The sequence below is a fragment of the Choloepus didactylus genome, chromosome 18 (assembly GCF_015220235.1).
Source record: "Choloepus didactylus isolate mChoDid1 chromosome 18, mChoDid1.pri, whole genome shotgun sequence".
NCBI lineage: Eukaryota > Metazoa > Chordata > Mammalia > Pilosa > Megalonychidae > Choloepus > Choloepus didactylus.
This window is the reverse complement of record NC_051324.1, coordinates 3,169,666-3,184,680: the sequence shown is the minus strand read 5'-3', so window position 1 is coordinate 3,184,680 and position 15,015 is coordinate 3,169,666. Positions and strand designations below refer to the sequence as shown.

Here is a 15,015-nt window from a genome sequence, read left to right as displayed (position 1 = left end):
CTGTTTTAATTATGCACCCCCGGGGTGACTCTTGCATCCTAGACCAGTCCTTCTAGAAATAAAGTGATTTCAAGTGACCCTTTACAGTGCATCTGAGATCAGAAAAACTATCACACTAGGTATAAACATGAGAAAACCAGGCGGGCTTCCCCCAACCTCACTTGCTTTCCCCACACCATTCCCAGATGTTTCAAACCACTATACTGAGTTTCCAAGGGAAATTAAGAGGGAAAAGGTTAACTCCCTTAAAAGGCTTTTAAGAATAAAGGGCACATCCTAAGTCTAAGTCTTACTCCCTCAAATGCTTCCTATCTGCATTGTGAATCACCTACCATTAACACTGGTATGGCAGCATGAAGACTGCTTACTGTGAAAGGCTTAAACAGTACTTTTACAAAGCCTGAAATTCAGCCTTCTTTGTTGTTGCAGCCTGATCTTTTCCTTCACAACACAATTAAGTTACCATGAACTGTTTGTGTGAGAAACCCCTTCCAAGTGATACTTAGCTGACCAGTCAGCAAGTTGCCTTCAATCAGGACACCCTTATAACCTAAGTCCTTAGAGGATCTCTTCCCACCTTTTCAGACTTGCTGACTACGGTTCCACTTGCTTCTTAGCTCAAAGCAGTTACTTAAAGGCAGAGACTGGATTAGGGCTCTATTTTACCACCTGGAGTCAGACACCTAACTGCAAAGTAGCTGAGATAAAACACACTCAGACCAAATAGTCAACCAATAGTTGCAAGCCTTGAAAGCACAATTCAGCATTCTCTTAGGTATGTCCCAAAACTCAGTTTGGTTATTTGTCTTGATTTCTTGATCAGTTTACTCACTGCTTTAGAGCTCTAGACTGGTAATAAGTTTACTTTCCCTCACTGTAAATACCCCCCATTCCCAATTGTTTTTAATTTACTGCACTTCTGAAATGATTTACAATTAAACCACGGAACCTCAAACTTCTAACTGATCTGGAAGGGAAGTTCCTACATCCCAAGTGTTTACCAAAGTGATTTCAATTTTGTCTTATTGCTGCTCTCAAAGCTAAAATTCCTTGAACACTATCTTTAACCAGTCAGGGCACCCACATCACTACAAAATTTCACAACACCAATCATGCTACCATGCAACAAAACCTTTATTAACTTTTGAACAGGTTTGGCTATTACCGAAACTGATAATTTCTAAACTTAAATTGGGGCAAATGGCTATAGTGCAGAGTAATGCCATCACTGGGCCACTGTAATGCCAGACTGTAGAATTAACAGCCACCCCGGAGGCGCAGGACCAGGTGCAGGGTGGACTCTTTCTGGATGTTGTAATCAGACAGAGTGCGGCCATCCTCCAGCTGCTTGCCAGCGAAGATGAGCCTCTGCTGGTCAGGTGGGATGCCCTCCTTATCCTGGATCTTGGCCTTGACGTTCTCGATGGTGTCACTGGGCTCTACCTCCAGGGTGATGGTCTTGCCGGTCAGGGTCTTCACGAAGATCTGCATGCCTCCCCTGAGGCGCAGCACCAGGTGCAGGGTGGATTCCTTCTGGATGTTGTAATCAGATAGAGTGCGGCCGTCTTCCAGCTGCTTGCCAGCAAAGATGAGCCTCTGCTGGTCAGGGGGGATGCCCTCCTTATCCTGGATCTTGGCCTTGACGTTCTCGATGGTGTCACTGGGCTCCACCTCCAGGGTGATGGTCTTGCCTGTCAGGGTCTTCACGAAGATCTGCATGCCTCCCCTGAGGCGCAGGACCAGGTGGAGAGTGGATTCCTTCTGGATGTTGTAATCAGAGAGAGTGCGGCCATCTTCCAGCTGCTTGCCAGCAAAGATGAGCCTCTGCTGGTCAGGGGGGATGCCCTCCTTATCCTGGATCTTGGCCTTCACGTTCTCGATGGTGTCACTGGGCTCCACCTCCAGGGTGATGGTCTTGCCAGTCAGGGTCTTCACGAAGATCTGCATTTTGACCTAAAATTTTAAAAACCAAGCATTTAATTAAGTACAGTCTCAGGACCTTTCTTCCTTACTTCCCCATCTCACCAGTTCTTAAAACTCCAACAGTCGACTCCAGTCTTCCCAAACGCCCTGAAGCACACAAACATCTCTCACAAACTCCCTGCAATTTTTGCTAAACTAAGCTTGAACGAACCACTCAACACAAAACGGTATGAACTGAGGTTTCAGCTTTCTAACAGCCGAAGCAGCCATGTACTTTATCCCGTTAACATCCGGAACTCTCCTCACCAACTGCCCCGGAAAACTTGGCCGAGTGGCCCCCCACCTCTTAATACTCTCCCCAAGAACTGGAACATAGCTGGATGTACCCCGCCCCCCGACCCTTCCTAGAATCGGGGAAATATAAAATTCCCCTCTGAGCGGGGGGAGGGAGATCCCTTCCGCGCGTTGGGATTCTAAATTGAAAGCTTCCCGAAGCCGCGCCCGACTACCGCTTTGCCGCGTCCCCCCTCCGGAACAAACGCGACAGAACCTCCATCGGTTGGGCCCGTTAGCGTCTCCGGCGCGCGCCCCCAGCCCCCTACGTCAACAAGGCCCCTCTTCCGGAGAGGCCGGCGCCGCCCGCGTCGTCCCGCCGCCCCCTCCCCCACCCCTCGCCGCCGAGGCTCGCCCGCCCCACCGAGCCGCCGCCACCCCCGCCTCGCCTCCCTCCAGCCCACTCTCCGAGCCCCCAGCGCTCGCAAGCTGCCGGCCAGTACCTGTTGTCGAAAACAGAATCACCACGAACGCCGTCAAGGCACCCGAACGCCTACAAACCCACACTCCACAGCGCCAGTCGCCTCTGAACGCTCCGGCAAGGCGCGGCTGAAATTTATGCGACGTCTGTTGCGGCACTCGTCACCTCCCACGTAGACGCCGTCTCCGTGCGCCGCTGAAAGTAGTTCGCGCGGCCTCACTTCTCGCGGCCCAGTCGGGATCTTTGATTGAGCCCCAAGTTCCTCCGGCCCGGCATAAAGGATCCTAACAAGTCAGCTTGCTCATTCCCCAGGCGATAGTTCCTCTCTTTTAGAAAAATATCGGAAAATCATCCGGCGGATGAATCCGAGACGCAGGGCCCTTCCTCGAAAGCTCTGGAAACTTCCTTACGGCGCCGGCGCTGATTGGTGAGGCGCGCGGAGAGGCCGGCGCTGATTGGTGGGGGCCGTGGCGGCTTCGTTGTTGCTGGGTTCCCCGGATGGGGAGGGTCTGCCGGCGTTGCTAGGTAACTGAACGCGCGTGCGCCACAGAGTGCCCCCTTCCTGAGAGAGCGGCCTCCAGGGTGGAGAGTTACTAGGGGTTTTTGGTTCCCGCCTCCGAAGCCCGGGTCCTTCTGACCCCCGTGTTTTCCCGCTTTCGGAAAGGAAGCAGCGAGCTCCGCGACCAGTTTCCCCGGCCCGAGTTTGGAGGTGCCCAGGGGACTTTGGAAAGGAGCGCCCCCTTCCCGGCTGGACCGTGCAGCTTGCGTCAGGCTTCTTTGCAGCTGGAACGCTTTTGTCATTGCCCCCAAAAAGGGCCTGGGAATCTGGACTTTAAGAGCGGGGCCCTCGGCGGGGACCTCCATTTCCAAGCCCAGAGGAGCCAGGCTCCGGCTTCGGGGCCCGGGGGCCTCGTGGCTCCGGCCGTCCCTGCCCATCCCCCCGCCCCCTTTGCTGTTTCTCCAAATCCCAGTGGGGAAAAAAGGGGAAAATGCCAATCAGGGAGCCAAAAACCCTCTCCAAGAGACGGGAATTCACCACTAACCAAAAAAAAAGTGGCATTTCTCCCATTAAAGTGCTCGTTGAGGCGACATGGAAGGTGGGGTAACTAGCTGGGTCCCTCCACCCTGGGTGGGTCTGCCCGTCCCTTAGGGGAGCTAACCCGGAACTGGAGCTCGGTGCCACGTGGCTGGGGCAGAGTCCTGGGGCTGGGAGTGGAGATAAACCCAGAATTGGCCTTTTTTCCACGCGATGCCAGTCCTCAGAGGTTTACATGTTAATACAGCTTAGCAAACATCACTTGGAAAAGGTCCCTCGTCCTTTTATTAAAGTTCAGCATTTTTAAGATTAACAGTAAGAAAGATGTGGGTAAATATGCAGTATAGACAGGTGAATGATGACTTGATTCCTAGACAGCTTTAAATTAAAACTTGGTGAGGTCTCTTGAGTTGGCAAAGCAGCAGATCCGAAAGAAAGAGTTTTCTTTAAGAGAGTTTTGAAAGTGAATTCAGTTCAAATAACAAGAAGGTGGTTTATAAAATGTTTATTTTACGAGGTATGGGTCTGCAATTTTGTTAGCCTAACAATGAGTCTACATTTGTTTCACCAAGCAGGAGCTCCTCCTGAGTCATGCGTGTTGTTTTGGTAGGATAAGCTAGTTGCAGATCTCAGGACTGGTCCGACTTGATTGACTAAATTAGTCATACCCCTTCTGGCTTAATGTTTTCCCAGAGTAGGTCATTTGTTAACCCCAAGATAGCAAAATGCGGTCAGAAGTCCTTATTGTCCTTGTACGATAAACAAGATGAATTTTTATGGTCTGTTGATAAATGAAGAACACATCATTTCTGGTAATAAATTGAAAAAAGTTAATTCGTAAACAAAGAACAACAAAATCCTTGAGATCAGGAATTGGCACTGGGCCTGATAAATGTTTATTCAGTGAATGAAGTGCAGTTTCCCCCTTTGTTCAACTGGGGGAAAAAACTATTTTGTGACAGCCTTAGGCACTAAAACACAAAGCAAAGAGCCAGTGCTGTGTTTAATTTCCATAGGCAAATGTTTTCGCCTAGGCAGATCTTTTGAAAGAAACAAAGAGGAATTGATTCTGAGATTCTAAGTGATTTTACTTGGCCAGATGTCTCACAATAAAAGTCTAAGAAAACGGGAAAAAGTATGGTTCCAGTTATAAATCCACAGTTGTCTCTTGATGTTATCAGCTGGTCTTTAAAAATGGAGTTAGTCTGGTTTGGTTTGTCAATCTCCTTGGCTTGTTTCATATTTGGCTATTTATCTCAACATCATTATGTGCCTAACTCCTAATTTATTACTAGCAAGTTAAGATCCCTTCATGTTGAATGCCCCAGTGAATGCAGAGCAAAATTCTGTATGTGTTCGTATTGGACCTCAAGGTTACAGAAATTTGTCCATTTAGAAATGTTTAAAAATGTTTTCTTATGAAATAATACATAATATGAGACAGTTGGAAATAATATAATAAACACCATATAGCAACCATCCAACTTTATTAAATCTTAATGTTTTCCTAATTTATTTGATTCCTTTTTTTAAATTTTGAAATAATTATAGTTTCACAGGAAGATGCAAAAATAGCACAGAGGGGTCTCCTTGTATCTTTCACCCAGTGTCCTCCAGTGGTAGCATCTTATGTAACTATAGTTGGGATATCAAAATGAGGAAATGCACATTGATACAATCCACAGACTTTATTCAGATTTCCCCAGTTTTACATGCACTTTTATGTGCGTGTGCATATGGAGTTCTATACAGTTTTCATCACATGGGTACAATGTGTGTAATTACCACCACAATGAAGACACAGAGCCTTGCCATCACCACAAAGCTACATCTTTATAGCTACACATCTCCATCTCCTTCTCCCAGTCCCCGGCAAACACGAATCTGTTCTGTGTATCTATAAGTTTTTCATTTTTGAGATGTTACATGAAGGGACTCATACAGGATGTAACTCTTTGAGATTAGGTTTTTTCTCTTGGCATAATTCCCTTGAGATTCATCCACATTGTTGCATGCACCAATAGTTTGTTCCTTTTTCTTACTGAGACGTATTCTATAGTCAGGATCTACCAGTTTGTTTATCCCTTCGCCTACAGATGGACATTTGGGTTGCTTCCAATTTTTTGACTTCTACGAATAAAGCTGCTGTAATATTCATGTATTGCATGTTTGTATGGACATACATTTTTATTCCTCTGTGATAAATGCCCAGTACTATAATTGCGAAGGCTTGTGGTGAGTGTGTGTTTACGTTTTTAAGTAACTGCCAAACTGTTTTCCAGACTGGCTGTATTATTTTACATCCCCAGTGACGTGTGAGAGCCCCATGTATGTGTTCTCTGCATCCTCATTTGGTGTTGTCACAATTTTTAATTTTAGCTGGTCTAATAGATGTGTAGTGACATCTCATCATGAATTTAAACTTGAAATTCCCTAACGGTTAATGATGTTGAACATCTTTCATGTGGTTACTTAAGCCTTGAGTGAAATGTATTTTCATATCTTTTGCCCATTTTCTAGTTGGATTGTTTATTTTATTTACTGTTGAGTTTTTAAGAGTTCTTTATACATTCTAGATAACTGGTTCTTTGTCAGATATGTGGTTTGCAAATATTTTCTCTTGTTCTGTAGTTTGTCTTTTCATGCCGTTCACACGGTCTTTCTCAAAAGAAATGTTTTAAATTTTGATGATGTACAATTTATTCTTTAATGGATTGTGTTTTTGGTGTCATGCCTGAGAACTCTTCATGTAGTTGTAGGTCCTGAAGACTTTCTCCTGTTATCTTCTAAAAGTTTTATAATTTCACATTTTATATTTTCATCTTTGATCTATTTTGAGTTAGGTTTTATATCAGGTATGAGGTTTAAGTTGAGGCTCATTTTTATTGCCTTTGGATGTCTAATTGCTCTACCACCATTTGTTGAAAACATCTTTTTTTCCATCGAATTGTTTTACCACCTTTTTTAAAATATCAGTTGGCCAGACTTCTGTGGGTCTGCTTTAGTTGTTTGTTCATTTTTAAGTAATCCCTTTCCAATCCCAATCCTTTCTCTCGCTTTCTAGAGTTAATACTATGCCAAATTTGTTATCTCAACCCCAGATATCTTTTAAACTATTGCTATACATTTAGTTACATATGTATATTAATTACATATTTGTAGGACTTTTTATGTAAATGGTATTATATTCTGCATATCATTCCACAACTTGGTTTTCTTCCTTTATTATTATTTTTGAGATTTAGCTATTTTGATAAGTATAGATCTACTTCGATTGCTTTAACTACTATATAACGAATTTAACATGATGGTGTTTCTGGTTCTTCACTGTTTCAAAGGTGCTAAAAGCCATCTTATATGTGTGTCCTCCTATACGAGGGTCCGGCTCCTGGCCACATCTCCATGTGATTTTTCAGGCCCGACCACAGGCACCTACGAGGCTTTACCTGACGCCCTCATGGGACAAGCTGCCTCCCTGTGCGGGGTCGGGGCGCGGCCAGCCCCCACCCCGGCCAGCCGGGCCCCCATCCCAGGGCTTCCTCAGCCGCCTCTGCTGAGACCTCCTGATGGCGGGTGAGGGTGGGGAGACCTTGAAGACACTGTTTTCCACTCTTATCCCCCTCCCCAGTACCCAGCACCCCATTCCATAGAACTGTAGGAGCCTTTTGTTTGGGGCTCCCTCGTTGAGCCCTTGTCTGTGCTGATCATTTGATCCTCACCTGTTGGTGCTCTTCCGTGGGGAAAGCGGAACACGGGAGCGGTGGTTTTTCTCTGGGGTGGCCTCTTGCTGACCCACTGCAGCAAGTGACCGCAGGCTGGACTGGCACTTGCTTGTGGCTTGTCTTATTCGGTTACCTTTGACACCTGGCAGCTCAGCTCAGCGTTTTCCCAGTTCAGCTCAGCTCCTGACAGTACACGTGTGTGAGACCATCACTAGGACATGTCCATAGCAACAGAATTGTGGTGTGTCTTCAATTTTACTAAAATTTGACGGATAACTCTCCAAAGCGATTGTAGTCAGGCTCCCACCACCAGCACAGGAGAGTTCCCACGGCTCAGAGTCCTCAGCAGCTCTTAGTACTGTCAGACTGCTTAATTTTTGCCAATCTTACTTCCCTTCAGTTAACTTTATAAATTTGAGTCTACCTGTTTCCACGTGGGATTTGACTGTAGGGAGGCACTCTTGGGGCAGGTCTGGCAGTTTGGTAGGTTTCGCCATCAGCAGTTTATTGGTGTGAGGCTCTGAGGAACCTCATGGCAGGAGTTGTATGTGGCAGTGAAATCTGAATTCTAATCATTATTGGAGGGGGTGGGGATGGGAATGAGTGTTGGGTTAGCTCCTACAAACAAAAAGCACTCGATAATCAATAGCAACTCTTGCGATAGTTATTTTGCTGATGTCCAACTCCTTATGTTAATGTCAGAGTTCCTAATAATCCTGAATCACTGTTACATGAAAAAGCAATCATAAAGAATTAATGGACTGATTTCTTAATGGAGATAGACTTTGAAGAACAGTATTTAATTTCTACCAAGGATATGGAGTTCTACAAAGAATATTTCTGTTTGATAAAAAGCTAAATGTTCATTATCAAGTGTAGAACATTAAACCTTTTTCTGAGAGCCACAAATAGTCTACATTCCCTAAATACTCTGTGGTTTTTATTTTTTAACAAAATAATTCAAAAATAATAATAATACACAAACCCCTTGAATTGGAGACCAAATTTTTACAAGGCTGAAGCGTTTATGTCACGTTGACCAGTAATCCCTTTTAGCAACCTAAGGCGGTGTGGTGCCGGGAAAGGAGCAGACTCAGACCGAGCTGTCCCAGCTTCCCAGCTTGGTTTCATGCCAGCCTACGACTGTGGGCATCTAACAGTCTTAGCCCTCAGTTTCCCTCTGTGTAAAGAAACAAACTGGACCAGGTGTCATCCTGCTTCTCAAATCCTGATGACTCTTCAGTCACTTGGAGCTTATTTGTAGTGGGTTGAGTTGTGTCCCAAGTTCAAGGGATATGTCCAAGCCCCAGCCACCTGCCACCTGTGACTGTGGCCTTGCTGGACTTAGGGTCTTTGTAGACGTCATTGATCAGGTGAAGGATCCTGAGATGGGACCCTCCTGGATTTAGGGTGGGCCCCACGTGCAGCGGCCGGTGTCCTCGGGAGCGAAGCACAAGGGAGTCTTGACACACATGGGGGTGAAGCCAGGAGAAGAGAGGGTAGAGATTGGGGTGACGCAGCCACAGCCACCAGCCGCTGGATGGGGCGAGGCGAGGTTTTCCCTAGAGCCTCAGGAAGGAGCACGGCCACCTTGACTTTGGACTTCTGGCTTCCAGAGCTGTGAGAGACTAAATTTCTGTCACTTTAAGCTGCCAGGTTTGTGGTGATTTGTTGCAGCAGCCCCAGGAAACTAACACAATGCTGAGAAATGTTATTTCTGTCCCTTTCTCTCTGCCTTTTTGCACAGTTTCTTTTTCTTTTCATAGAGCAGCCTTGGAAAGACTGCTGTTTTATTTTTCTCTCTGTTTTTCTAGGGAATTCTCAAGCCTAGGCAATGGACCAAGAAACGGATGGCTGCTGTATCAATTTTCCAACCTGTTAGAAAATTAAATTAGGTATGCAGAGTTGACTAGGCAATAGTAGCTGTTACATGCTTGGATAAATAAATAGATTTTGCACCATTCCTTTAGAGTCCAAGAAGGTATTCCTCATTTCTTTTTCTGATCACCCTTAATTATTTCCCAGTTTGCTTTTTAAGGCCACAAACTTATTCTGAGATTTAAATGGCATTTTAAACTTTTATATATTGTGCCTAATATTTTCTGTCAAGTGGAAGAACAGAAGAACTAGAAGGAAGATGAGCAGTTGTATACGTTGATGTGTTATTTTGTTGGTGGGATCATATTTAAGCACGGATTACATGTGTCTTGGGAGCTGTCCTGAGAAAGCTCTTTGCCCCTCTTTTGCTGCCGGAGTGGTTGGTTGGTACATCTGCCAACCTCTGACACACAAAGGAATTTGCTTATTTCACATTTGAAATGCAGTTCATATGCATATTGTCAGCCTTTAGATTGATCAGTTCTCATTGGTGCACATTTACGTAGCAGGTTTATAATCCTTTACCTTAAATCTCTCCGATCAACTGTTCCCAGACGTTGTATTTGCGCTTGAAGTTTAAACCCTGAGTCAAGAGAAAGAGATGAGGTCATTCGTTCATTCAGCAGACATTTCTGGAGCAGCTTGTGGGTGTGGAGACACCGGGGTTGCCGGCTGAGACAGGACCTGGGTCCCGCCCAAGAGGGAGTCATGGCCTTCACACTGTGAGGGGGTTGTGGGGACGTGCACCTCAAAAGCTGCTGGAGGATCCAGTGGGTGAAGTCACTACAGGACCGTGGAGGGAAGCCTGGCATGTCGCGAGGGCTTGTCAGCTCCTGTTGTGAATCTTTGGTGGGCAAAACGGCTTCATGGTCAAGTACAGACTAGGCTGCCTGGGATTAAGTCCTGGTTCTTCCATTTACTCATTGTGTAACCCTGGGCCAATTGCTTAATTTCCTGGGTCTCAGGTTCTTCATTCATGTGGGAGGGATAAAAATAGTACTTACTGAGCTCACCAAATTGTTGACTATTAAATGAACCTGCCTCCCAGAGCTGAGTCAACACGGCAAAGCCCTTAGAACTGCACCTGTTAGCTTTATAGAACAGGACATGTAGACTTGTGGGGGTCCAGAGAAGGAAAGAGAGCAGTTGAGGGGCCAGGGGAGAGCAGGAGGACACCTGACAGTCTTCCAAGAAGGTGTTATTTAGCAACCAGGGCACAAGGATGACAAGGTTTGCAGACAGGAGGGAGCAGGTGTCAAGATGAGAGGGCATTCTTTGTTGCTCAGATGTGGCCTCTCTCTCTAAGCCAACTCAGCAGGTGAACTCACCACCCTCCCCCCTACGTGGGACGTGACTCCCAGGGATGTGAATCACCCTGGCAAATGCAGGAAATGACTCCTGGGGATGAGCCTGGACCCAGCGCCGTGAGACTGAGAGGATCTTCTTGACCAAAAGGGGGAAGAGAGATGAAACAAAATAAGGTTCCAGTGGCTGAGAGATTTCAAATGGAGTCAAGAGGTCACTCTGGAGAGTATTCCTTTGTGCTATATAGATATCACGTTTTAGTTTTTAGTGTGTTGGAAGAGCTAGAAGGAAACACCTGAAACTGTTGAACTGCAACCCAGAGACCTTGATCTTGAAGACAATTGCATAACTATGTAGCTTCCGTGGTGTGACCGTGTGACTGTGAAAACCTTGTGGCTCCCACTCCCTTTATACAGTGTATGGACAGATGAGTGGAAAAATGGGGACAAAAATTAGAAGAATAATAGGGTGTGATGGAGGGGATGGAAAGATTTAGGTGTTCTTTCTTGCTTTTATTTTCATTTTGGAGTAAGGAAAAGGTTCAAAAGTTGATTCTGTATGATGGTGCTGTGAATAACTGTACACTGTGGATGACTGTAGGGTGTGAATATATATTAATAAAACCGTATTAAAAAAAGTAAATGAACAATGGGAGGAGAAAGGGAATGGGATGTTTTGGATGTTCTTTTTAATTTTAATTTTTATTTTATTTTTTGGAGTAACAAAGCTGTTCAAAGATTGATTGTGGTGATGAAAGCACAACTATATGACGATACTGTGAACAACTGTATACTGTGAATGATAGTACTTTATGTGATTATATGTCTCAATAAAATTGCATTCAAAAAAAAAAAAAGATGAGAGGGCATGGGATGTTGAGGAAATGGCAGGAGGTGTGTGTGGCTGGAATTCGGGAAATAAAGCAGGAGAAGCTAGGAGGGCTCAGCTCTCCAGCAACCTCACTCCCTCCAGCCACACTCCTGGCCATCTGTAGGTCTTTGGAAACACCCAAGCTTTCTCCCCTGTTAGGACCTGTGCACCTGATGTCTCCTTTGCCTGGAACCCTTCTCATGGCCACTTGTGCCTCATGCTTTAGGCAGCAGAAACGTCGCCTCCTCCGAGAAGCCTTCCCGGACACCCACCTCCACTCCCATGACTTGCTCGCAGGACCCTGGCTATTTCTTCCGTAACAATTTAGCGGTCATCCATTCCATAATTATGCTGCTTGTTTGGTTGTTAATGTCCCTATTTGTCTCCCTCCCCTGGAATATAAACTCCACGCAGGCCATGTTCCCCTGGGTTGGCACCCCATCCGCACCCCGGGCTGCCCAGTGTAGCGCCTGGCGCCATCAGCACTTAGTAAACATTTGTGGAACGAATGAGTGAGCGGTGAGGGGCCTGCCCTGCCGTGCCGAGGACCATAGGCGTCTTCCGGGGAGTGTTTAGCGTGGGAATGACATCTCAGGTTTCTGGTTTAGCATGATAACTCAGTGACATCACGGTAGTGAGTAGAAGGGTAGGAAATTAGAGGCAGGGCAGTCCAGAGGCTGGGGACGTGCTCCAGGCAGGGTGCGAGGAGCATCTCTAAGTAGACCAGGTCAACAAAGGCCAACACCCTGAGGAAAGCAGGAGAGACCAGTAAAATAAAAACAGCATATTTATGTGTACTCAGCCTTGTTCCACAGGAGATCCAAGATGACTGACTTAAATGTGTACAATATAACAAAATAAAGATATGTAGATGGGAAATAGAATACAAAGGGAAGGAAAAAAAGAGAAGATGAAATTAGGAGTGAGATTAGTATGCAAAATGCTGGCTTTGAAATCTGTCCTTTTGCCAGAGGTGGGTCAGAGATTTGCTGGGATTTTCCTCCAGCTGGTGCTGAGTGGGGTGTAATCAGTTGCATAATTCAGAAGTCCAGGTACTGAAAACAGAATTATTGAGACTGAATTGAGAAGAAAACCACAATTCCCTAGTGTTGAGACCAGAGAGAAATTTCTGCTATAGGAAAAATATAAAGACAAAGTAATAAATAATGTCTACCACAATATCCTTATGGTAAATGCAATTAAATGATTATGCAAATAATATATTTGTTTATGATAAAAGCAGAAAACAATGGAAATAAGTCCAGTAGCTTCTTATTTAAAAAATATAGGTAGGACAAGAAAGTGCAAACTATAAAGGAAAATACTGATTAAAATTTGATTTCATAAAATTTATAAGTGTTTCTTCTTCAAATGCACTTAAAATGAAAGGTAAGATTGAGAGAAAAGGGATTGAGAAAAAATATTTGCAAAACATATCTGACAGAGGACTTGGATCTAGACTGTGTAAAGAAGTCATAACAAGAAGACAAAATCCAATTAAAAATGGGTAAAAGATTTGTACAAGTTTTTCACAGAAGATATATGGGCAACAAATGAGCAAATGAAATGATGTTCAACATTGTTGTTTATTGAGGAAATAGAAGTTATTATAGAATAATAAGATACCGCTAGACACCTACTCAAATGGCTAAAATTAAGACACCTGACCATACCAACTGATGGTGAGGATGTGGAGAAGCTAGAAGAGTTCCAAACAGAATATAAAATGGTACAGCCACTCCAGGAAACAATTTGGCAGTTTCTTAAAAGTTTCAACACACACCTACTATGTGACTCGGCCATTCCACACCTAGAGAAACGGAGCCGCGAATCCACACAAACCCTTGTACGTGACACGTCCATAGCTGCTTCAGTAATAACAGCTCCAAATTGGAAATAACACAAATGCCCATCTGCAGATGAACAGATAAAGAAATTGTAGCAAAGCCTTACGATGGAATACTACTCAGCAATAAAAAGGAACAAACTATTGACACAGAACAAAATGGATGAATTCCATATATGATTCTAGAAAACCCAAACATGTTTTCAGAGTAAGGGTCAGAAGGCATTAACAGTAAGGAATCTGTGATTTCCAAGGGTGTAGCACCTCAGTAATGAATACTTTGAGCAGCAAATATCTTTTGCATGTGTTCCTGATCCTGTCAGGCCTTTAAGATTATCCCTTCCATCCTGAGTTGATAGTGAGTGCTTAGGGCCTGTTTCGGTTTGCTAAAGCTGCTGGAATGCAATATACCAGAAATGGGTTGGCTTTTGCAAAGAGGATTTATTAACTTACAATTTAGTGTAGACTGTGAAAATGTCCCTTAAATTAAGGCATCGACAGGATGATACCTGCACTCTGAAGACAGGCTGCTGGCATCCGGGACACCTCTGTCCCAAGGGGAGGCACATGGCTGGCGTCTGCTGGTCCTTTTCTCTTGGGTTATGTTGCTTTAGCTTCTGGTTCTGGTGACTTCCTCTGTGGGTACTCTCTTAGCTTCTCTGGGATTTTTCTCTATGACCTTCTCTAATCTCATCTCTTAGCTTTTCAAGGGCTTCTCTGTTCTTAAATTTAACCCATTTCTGTGGGTGTGAACCCACTGTAAGTAGGACCTTTTGATGAGGCTACTTCCATTAAGATGTGCCCCACCTCAATTAGGATGGATCTTAATCCTGTTACTGGAGTCCTTTATAAGAGAAGGAAATTCAGTCAAAGAGAGAAGGCCATGGATGGGGCAGCCAGAAGCTGAACATCTGCAGAACCTGGAGACACCAGCAGATGTCTTGCCATGTGACAAACTGAGGACCAAGGATCTACGGCACCCAGCCCCAGAAGCCACAGTCTCTGGGGAGAAAACATCACCTCAATGACGCCTTGATTTGGACTTTCTTTTAGCCTAAATGGTTAGCTTAAGCTGAACCATTTCATGGTATTGGCTTCAGCTGTCAAGAAAACTAAAACAGTGGTCAAAACCAAAGGGAAACGTGATTAGACATATATCACACTGTCCCTAAGATACAGACAAACTGATTGTTCGAGAGAAACCGAATTTTTTCTGATAGAAATGTCTCTTACAGGTTCTTACAAAGAGTATCCTCTATGATGATTGGATGAAGCTCTCAATTGCAGGCCTCCCTCTGAGAGAATCAAGAGTTTTATTACAGCTGTTCCCTGTGCTGGCCATCACGTAGACCTGTGCCTGGTTGCTCCGTGAGGGCCTGTTTCAGTTTGCTAAAGCGGCTGGAATTGGCTTTTACGATGGGGATTTATTAACTTACAATTTACAGTTCTTAGGCTGTGAAAATGTCCCAATTAAGGCATCACCAGGACGATATCTGGACTCTGAAGAAAGGCCGCTGGCATCCGGGGTTCCTCTGTCACTTGGGAAGGCACGTGGCCGGCGTCTACTGTCCTTTGCTCCCGGGTTCCATTGCTTTCACTCATGGTTCCCGCAGCTCCTCTCTGAGCTTCTGTGGGTTCTCTCCTAGCAGCCCTGGGGCTTTTCTCTCTCAGCTCTCTCTAA

General features: G+C 44.9%; 1 protein-coding gene across 1 annotated transcript; it reads right to left on the bottom strand.

Moving 5' to 3' along the window:
- Positions 1 to 1,116: 1,116 nt before the first annotated feature.
- On the bottom strand, positions 1,117 to 2,856 carry UBB (ubiquitin B). Its single transcript, XM_037809854.1, has 2 exons — positions 2,700 to 2,856; positions 1,117 to 1,953 (listed from the first exon to the last, which is right to left on the bottom strand). Exon 2 carries the CDS (start codon positions 1,945 to 1,947, stop codon positions 1,258 to 1,260), a length of 690 nt encoding a protein of 229 aa, XP_037665782.1. The 5' UTR covers positions 1,948 to 1,953; positions 2,700 to 2,856; the 3' UTR covers positions 1,117 to 1,257.
- Between the last annotated feature and the right edge of the window lie 12,159 nt (positions 2,857 to 15,015).

Excerpts from the sequence above, each read along its gene's own strand:
- UBB (XM_037809854.1), bottom strand. The coding sequence starts at position 1,947 with ATGCAGATCTTCGTGAAGACCCTGACTGGCAAGACCATCACCCTGGAG.